General features: G+C 37.4%; 2 protein-coding genes across 4 annotated transcripts in view; both read left to right on the forward strand.

The window, feature by feature from the left end:
- Positions 1-1441, forward strand: part of LOC110413690 (uncharacterized) — a 2948-nt gene extending 1507 nt beyond the window's left edge. Inside the window, exons 5-7 of one of the 2 annotated variants that reach the window (XM_021424613.2) lie at positions 582-609; positions 686-749; positions 912-1441. In XM_021424613.2, coding sequence (XP_021280288.1) covers positions 582-609; positions 686-749; positions 912-1011 — 192 coding nt within the window. In that variant the 3' untranslated portion in view covers positions 1012-1441. The remainder of the gene's footprint in view (positions 1-581; positions 610-685; positions 750-911) is intronic. The other variant, XM_021424614.2, reaches the window with a different exon arrangement.
- Positions 1442-1858: 417 nt separating this feature from the next.
- Positions 1859-4635, forward strand: RUS2 (root UVB sensitive protein (Protein of unknown function, DUF647)). Of its 2 annotated transcripts, XM_021424727.2 has the most exons (10): positions 1859-1992; positions 2082-2213; positions 2371-2459; positions 2553-2637; positions 2824-2883; positions 2972-3065; positions 3169-3266; positions 3435-3614; positions 3801-3923; positions 4008-4635. In XM_021424727.2, the coding sequence occupies exons 1-10, from the start codon at positions 1981-1983 to the stop codon at positions 4431-4433; spliced, it is 1299 nt and encodes a 432-aa protein (XP_021280402.1). In that variant the 5' UTR covers positions 1859-1980; the 3' UTR covers positions 4434-4635. The 2 variants fall into 2 exon arrangements, with proteins under 2 accessions (XP_021280402.1, XP_089639263.1); XM_089783137.1 differs by having other exon boundaries at positions 3801-4635.
- The last annotated feature ends 3560 nt before the right edge of the window (positions 4636-8195 follow it).

Below are 8195 nucleotides of genomic sequence, written 5' to 3' on the forward strand. Positions count from 1 at the left end.
TTTTTGTTATACTCATTTCACTAGGGACTTGTATTGTTTTGCATGCAATTGCATACTCAGAGAGATTGCATGACAACCATTCTAGTAGCTACACAGAAGTCCATGAACTAAATGTAACTTTATGGAGAATCATGTTGCCATTGCTGCAAATAAAAGCACCAAATTTAACATGCCCTTATAGGCCAAAGCCTTTCTCCTGCTCCTCAACCATACTCTTCAAAATTAAAGCGTTGCTGGCCATTCTTAATCCTTATAAGTGTTTCCAAAATGGAACTTAAAAAAGGATGTGATCTTAGGCCATCATCAAAATACAGCTCCTGTTGCACTTCCTAAGCATGGTGTCACTTTATTTAATAGTGATGGAGATCTAACCATATCATCACTACCCATATATGGGAATACTCTTCATGGGCTTAATAAAAGATGAAACCTTCAGTAAAATAATTGTTTTATCTTCCCTGCAGCTAATGTTCATTAACTTCAAAGTAATTGGATGGAGAAAAAAGAATTGTCTTACAACATTTTTCTCACTTGGAGGTTTTTGCAACTGATTTTTCTTCTGCTGTTGTTTATTTGGTCAGGCTGAAGAGATTGCAGCTGGTCGAGATGGTGAGCCTATAGTATGCAGATGCATCGACTGTTTTCCTTTCTTGATTTTTATTGTTTGTTATTCCTTTGTGTTTAGCAGATGGGAAATCAGATTATGGTCCTGGTCGGCCCAAGGGTGGAGGTTATTTTGCCAATGGACAGTAAGGGCATTAACTTATTTTCCTTATTGTTAATTATTATTTTGCAAACATCACCTAGATCTAAAATGCTTGAAAACGACAACTAAGGATGATATAGTTTTGCAAATTCTTTAAAACTCTAAAACACTAACAATATATAACTTATGTGTGAATTCTTTACAGGGGAAAACCGAAGAAGGGAAGAGCTAGAGAGGCCAAGAGAATGAGACATTCTAGTGAACCAGATTTTGATTATGATGATGATCCTGACGTGACATTGTGAAACCACTTGTATCTAATGAAATACTTCTTGGCCTTCCTACTAGGTTTACGGTCTGCTCTTAGATTGTTTTTGTCTCAAAACAACTGGTGATGGAAGAGGTTATTTACAGGATTTTGTACCGTACCAAAAAAAAAAAAATGGTTTATCATATCTCGTATGTGCTAAAACTGAATCAGGGGTACCGATAGTCAAAATGTCCAATGGCAGTGTACGTGAACCTTTACAGTTGAAGCTTCTGGGCAAGTTCAGGCAACAAGTTTGATATTAATCAGCATATTTAGCAAACATTCTAGTATTTTCTTTGGATTTATACATCCCTTTTTACCTTTTTATTGTTTTGTTTTGAGGAGAAGGGGATGGGGACAAATCAAGGAATGATTCTCCAAAGTGATCAAGACCTTCTGTTCCTCTACATAATATCTATATTTTCCCTTTTCCAAATTATAAATGATTATCTAAATAAATTGTGTACTTAACCGAAACTTGGAGGTTACAACACTTAAGGGTGAGTGAGGAATTGTGTTTGCAAGCTTACAATGCAGCAAAAATAAAGTGCCAAATGAACCAAAACTTCCAATCTAAACTGGTTTGGAAAGGAATGGTGGGTTTTCATCACAGTTTTTCAGCTGAACCTTAATGGGAGTTCAATGGGCTCGTAAGTCCACTTTGCTGGACGTGGCCCATCACCAATTAGCCATTATGGTCGAGATGAGTTAAAAGAGGTATATGGGTTCAACGCATGGGCGAAACCAGAAGCCCATGAAAATGAAACGGCGTCGTTCTCAAACAGTAAGCCACAAATTAAAAAAATATGAATTCATCTTAGAAAGCTCCCCCCTCCCTCCTCTCTCCTGCCTCGTCCGATTTCTCCGCTCTGACTTTCCCCGACTCTCGCGCCGTGAATATCTCTCTTATCCCCTTCCTCCCGCCGCTCCCGCTCTACTTAAAGGAATTCTCATTTCGTTCCAAATGAACATACTGGTAAACATTTTCAAACTTCTCTTCTCCAAAAGAAATGCGTATTTCTTTTTAATTACTTTGGCTGTCGGGTTTGGAAAACAATACAACAGGAGAAGCTGAAGATGCAAAAGAAGGAACCAGATGAAGATAAAGCACCTAAAGTCGAAGGCCCAGTTTACTGGCTCGAAACCTCCGATTCCATCACTCGTCGTTACGAATTTGAACCCGACGGCTACCTCTCCGTGAGTATATCTTAGAATTTCACTTGCCATTCAGACAATTTTACATTTGCTTGGTCTGTGAATGTTACTCTCTTTTGGGTTATCACTGAAAATCAATGGCGTTGCTAGCAGATGCTTCTTTTGGGTTTTTTCGTAAATTTCTTTTCTTTTGGTATAGGTGAAGGTGGTTAATGATTCAAGACCAGTATACCATAGAGTGGTTGAATCTTTCCTGAATAAGTTTTTCCCCTCTGGGTATCCATATAGGTAAAAGTTCTATATTCCTACTCGTTAAATATATGAGATTGGAACTAGCCTGAGAACTTATAATTACTGTTTGTTGGTGTTTTGTCTGTACAGTGTGAACGAGGGTTACCTTAGATACACTCAATTTCGGGCATTACAACACTTGTCCAGTGCAGCATTATCCGTTTTGTCAACTCAGGTCTCCTTCTCATCCCTACAGATTCTGCAAATTGCAGTAACGGTAGTTTATATATATTCCATAAATTTTATCTTTTAAGAAAAAATAGAAGAAAAAAACAGGGAAAGGGGAAGACTTGTGTATTTATAAATGTGACAATTAGTGTAATATATGAGGTCATTTCCATACATTCTCACTCCTTTGCAGTCACTGTTATTTGCTGCAGGTTTGCGGCCTACCCCCGCACAGGCAACTGCAGTGGGTTGGGTAAGCTTTTACTTTTTGGAAGAATCCACTCTGAATATGGGGTCCAAGGCTTCTTTGGTAAGAAGTAGTTTGTTTTGTTGATGAGCAGATATTGAAGGATGGAATGCAGCATATGGGAAAGCTCATATGTAGTAATTTGGGTGCAAGGATGGACTCAGAGCCAAAACGTTGGAGAATTTTGGGTTTGTATTCTTATTTTCTTTGTGCTGAATGTCAACTAACCTTCACTTCATGCTACCCATATCGTATCGAATCTTCTAAAGGAAGAAGCTTATAATGTTGCAGCTGATGTGCTATATGATTTGGGTACTGGGTTGGAAGTTCTTTCACCTTTATGTCCTCATCTTTTTCTTGAAGTAGCAGGACTGGGTAATTTTGCAAAGGTATAATCATATTCCTGGTTAATTTACTTTTCCGATGGCCCACATCATTTGCTTTTACTTCAAAAGTTTGCCTTTCTGGTTTTGTTTAAACAGCATCACCATTACATGCTAAATACTACCCTTTCCCCAGTCAGTACTCCTTGTTGAATTTCACTTCTCTATGTCAAGGGAATGGCAGTGGTCGCTGCAAGGGCGACTAGATTACCAATATATTCTTCATTTGCCAGAGAAGGGAATCTTAGTGACCTATTTGCGAAAGGAGAGGCTATATCAACACTTTTCAATGTTGTTGGAATAGGAATTGGGATTCGGTTGGCATCTACGCTTTGTTCATCGATGCAAGGGAAGGTATTAAGATTCTAATAACTTTCTGATTTCAGTCATTTATTTTAATAACGGTATTGGTGCAGGGGAAGGCAATAGCAACATTGGCATGTGCTTGCTAATCCTTTCTCCTCTTTATCCTTCAAAGAGCTTTTACATTACGTAAGTATTCCTGGCAATTTCAAATTGCTGAAATCATAAAAATTGCAGTTGGTTGTTGGACCTCTTCTTTCCATCATACATGTGTATAGTGTTGTTGAAGAAATGAGAGCTGCTCCGGTTAATACATTGAATCCTCAAAGGACTGCCATGATTGTTGCGGATTTTCTAAAGGTTTGTTTTATATGGTTTGAGCTCAATACTGTCATGACTGCTTGGTTTTTCATCTGTCTGATTTTTCAATTGAATGCAACTCAGACTGGAAAGGTATCTAGTCCTTCTGATCTCAGATATCGGGAAGATCTCCTATTTCCAGGGAGACTAATTAAAGATGCCGGGAATGTGAAAGTAGGAAGGGCTTTGAACAAGGTCGTCAAGCCTTCAAAACTTAATGAATGGAAAGAAATGTTCCCTGTAGAGAAGTTTGTTTTGAGTCATGGAAATAAATGGTGTGACATGTTGCTAGAGCATAATGCTACTGGGGAAGATGCACTAAGAGGGTGGCTAGTTGCTGCATTTGCTGCAAGCATGGAGAAGTCCTTAAATGAGCCAAGTGCTAGTGTCTTGCAAGATGCTTATGACAAGATGAATACCATGTTCACTCCGTTTTTGTCTGAGCTGCAGGCCAAAGGGTGGCATACTGATCGTTTTCTTGATGGAACAGGAAGCCGTTTTGCATTTTAATCGTGAAACACATCAAAACACAAGATATTCATTATTGAAATTGAACAAGAAAAGAGGTAAAGGTTATATCTTGTATTTTAGAAAGAGGATTGCATTTGTTTTAATGAGGTAGTGATGTGCTTGTAAGATGCATGTAGATCGGATTAGAATTGTTGAATGAAACATACAGGGAAAATGACCACTTTTTCCTTTTGAATATTAATCGGATCTACCTCCATTAGTAATATATTTTGGCCACATATGGATGGTACTATTGACAACATGAACTAACTGCTTGAGGAGAGACATGGTGGTGGGGGGGTGTATAATGCAATCTAAAGTCATTAAGATATGCAACATATGATTGCAACAAAGCTAGTTGATTTTCAGTACATGGCCTTTTAATGCTTTTCTAAAACCTATTGTCTGAAATCGGGTCAACATGTGATGGCTGCTATGTAGTATTCGGCATGGCACATCTTATTGTGTTTGATTTTTCTTTTCTTTTCATTATTAAACAGAAACGTAGACACTTATTTTGCCAAAACCAAAAAAACACACACAAGATTCATCTTGGCCTCAAGGTCATGCAACAAAGCAAACAAAGGAGGAATTAAAATACTACTAGTATTGATTTATTTATCAAACACAGCAGCCATCTTCCTGCAGATAACAAAAGGTGGATTGCCCTTTTTTTTTTTGTCTTTTATATAAATTTTTGACGGCTAGCACGGTTTCTTGTTGCCATCGTATTCAAACTCATTCTGTCAAATCAAATGAACTTTTTAAGTAGCAATCTTCTATTACAACTTGAATTCCCTGCTTGATTGAAATGTTACTTACTGCACAGAAGTTTCCTGGAAAGTCATCCCATGCATGCATTAATGCAGCAGCCTCTCCCCGACTGCTACAACATGTAGCCAACCCATACCGCGTAATCCAAATTTCTTTCTTTTTTTGTTTGTTTCCTCGTTCGTCATCTTTCGTAAATGCGAGATTTTCGGGTTTCATCAGGATCAGAAGAATAATCTGCCAGTTAAAAATTCTGATGGGATACAAAAGAATCGGACAAACGTAGAATACTTTGCCCACAGATAGCATTGTTCTTTTTTTTTTCCTTTTAATTTGTGAGACTGTGACCAGAAAAAATCATCCCTACATCAAGCCTGTGCAACTTTCTTGCAGAAATTAAGGTGTTGAACAGAGAATAAGGAGATTGCCTGATTTGCTAGCTAGCTGTCTAACAAGATTGAATAATCTGAATAATTTTTTGTTGTATTTATTCTAATTCACAATCAATATATATATATATATATATATATAAAGCTGTATAGGCTTATCTGCATTTTTACAAAGAGTCTTAAATATAAGAAAAAACTATTACAAGATAAAATCTTAAGAGATAAAATAGTTATCAAATTGTTGAAGTTGTTGTAACAAGAGCAAGAGATATTTGTGGAGAAAGTAAATCTATTGGTAAGGCTGAGCACGTTGGCTAAGTATTTGATTTTTTCATAATTTTTAAATTTCCTGCTAATAGGATTTATGTGATAGACATTCTCTGACAACCCCTCGCAAGATGGTGCTCCCATTGGAGATACCGATCTTGGATTGTAGTTGATGAAAAGTGATCGATGATAAGGGCTTTGTAAGAGTATCAGCAAGTTGATCTTTTGATGAGATGTGGGACATAATAAAGGACTTGTGAGCCACATGATTACGAACAAAATGGTAGTCAGTGGAAATATGTTTCATGCGAGAGTGAAACACAGGATTGATAGAGAGATATCTTGCTCCTATGTTATCACAGAAAATTTGTGGAGATGATAGACACTTAACTTGCAACTCATGTATTAAGTTTTGAATACAAAGAACCTCAGAAACACAAGAGGCAAAAGCTTGATCGCTTTTGTTGACAAACGAGAAATAGACTTTTGCTTCTTGGAACACCAAGAAATTGCATTACCACCCAAATAAACAATGTACACAGATGTGGATGTGTGATCATCATAATTGCCTGCCCAATTTTCATTTGTGAAGGCACTGACACAAAATTGTTGGTGGCATTGAAGAAAGAGACCATAATAAATTGTGTATTTTAAGTAGCGCAAGATTCGCTTGGCTGCAAACCATGAGTCTCAGTAGGGGAATGAATGAACTAAGCTACCTTGTTGACTGCATAAGAGATATTAGGCTGCGTGAGTGATAAGTATTGGAGAGCGCCAATTACTTGAAAAAACTTAGTTGCGTCTGCTAAGGGAGAGCCATCATGAAGTTGAAATGACTAACTAGAGGATATAAGCATGGTACATTCTTCGCTCTAACCATGTTTGTGTGTTCTAGTAAGTCATGGATGTACTTGTGTTGAGTGAGAAAAAGACCAGACTTTGTCGAAAGTACCTCAATACCAAGGAAATAATGAAGGTTACCAAGATCTTTGACAAAAAATCGAGTGGCCAACGCTTATAAGAAACATTGATGAAATTTGTTGTCATTGCCAATGACAATTAAATCATCTACATAGACCAAAAAAGAAAGTGTTTGTTATGAAAATTACCCAAGTAACAACAAAGATAAAACCCAGAGAAATCAAGCAAATAGAAAAATACAAGAATTTACGTGATTCGGCCTCTTGCCTACGTCCACGGAGTGAAACTATTTTTATATTATTGAGAAATTAAAGTACAATAAATTGACCTCTATGGCTTCCCAAACCAACCCAAGATCCCTTGTACACTCTTTCTCAATAACCTCCCAAGAACACTCACCCAAACCACTCTAGCTCCACCTAGAGCAAAAGACAGAATTACAAAGTGTCCTTTCTCTAAGACTCTCAAAGTACTACTTGCAATTCTAAAGCCTAGAGATTTACTTTTATAGTATAAAAGTCCAAAGTAAAATGTGATTAGAACTCTATGTGGAATAAGAAGTTTAAAACCATACAACTACTTAATGTTGTACATAAACAAGAATCCTAATCAAATAAGATCTAGAATTCTAGTTAACCTAAACTCAACAAATCTCCACCTTTAACTTGAATTCAAACTTCTTAAACTTCTTCCACCAGTCGCACCCAATTGTAACTTCCTAACTCCACCTACATTCCAACACTTTGAACCACTCTCCAAGCACAAGACTTTTCAAATCATTGGCCTTTATAATTACCACGACTACACATATTGAATCAAGCATGGTCCAACACTCGATTCCATAAAACAGTCAATGCACCTGTGTAGCCGTCAAGTCAATGGCACTAATTGACTTCGAAAAGGGACCTCGATGACCCTTCCAATTCACCATTGGCAAGATTTTTCATCTTTTTACCATCGTCTACACCATGAGAACTTTTCATCACCTCCTCGGCAAATGAAATCTCACTTTGGTAGCTACCATCTCCTGTGCACTGTTCCCATCCCTTCGAGGCCTCACATTCTAGACGATATAAGCCATTATACAAATTTCCCTTCATCAGGACCGTGTCACCTTGTGTGACTTTTACCACTCCATCATAAGCTGAATATTCATAACCTTGGGAGTCTAACAGGCTCAATAATATTAGATTCTTACGCATCTCTGGGACATAGGCCACACCACCCAAAGAGCGCACAATCCCATCAAACATTTTGATTTTTACTACTCGAAGACCCATGACTTTCACTATTGACTTATTACCTAAAGTCAAATTCCCAGCCACCCCTTCTTGAAGTAAATCAAAACAATCCTTTTGATAACATATGTGAGTGGCAGAAGCAGAATCTAAATATCAATCAAAATTTGCATTCA

This window comes from Theobroma umbraticum, unplaced genomic scaffold (assembly GCF_002168275.2).
Source record: "Theobroma umbraticum cultivar Fairchild unplaced genomic scaffold, ASM216827v3 scaffold_4.1, whole genome shotgun sequence".
NCBI lineage: Eukaryota > Viridiplantae > Streptophyta > Magnoliopsida > Malvales > Malvaceae > Theobroma > Theobroma umbraticum.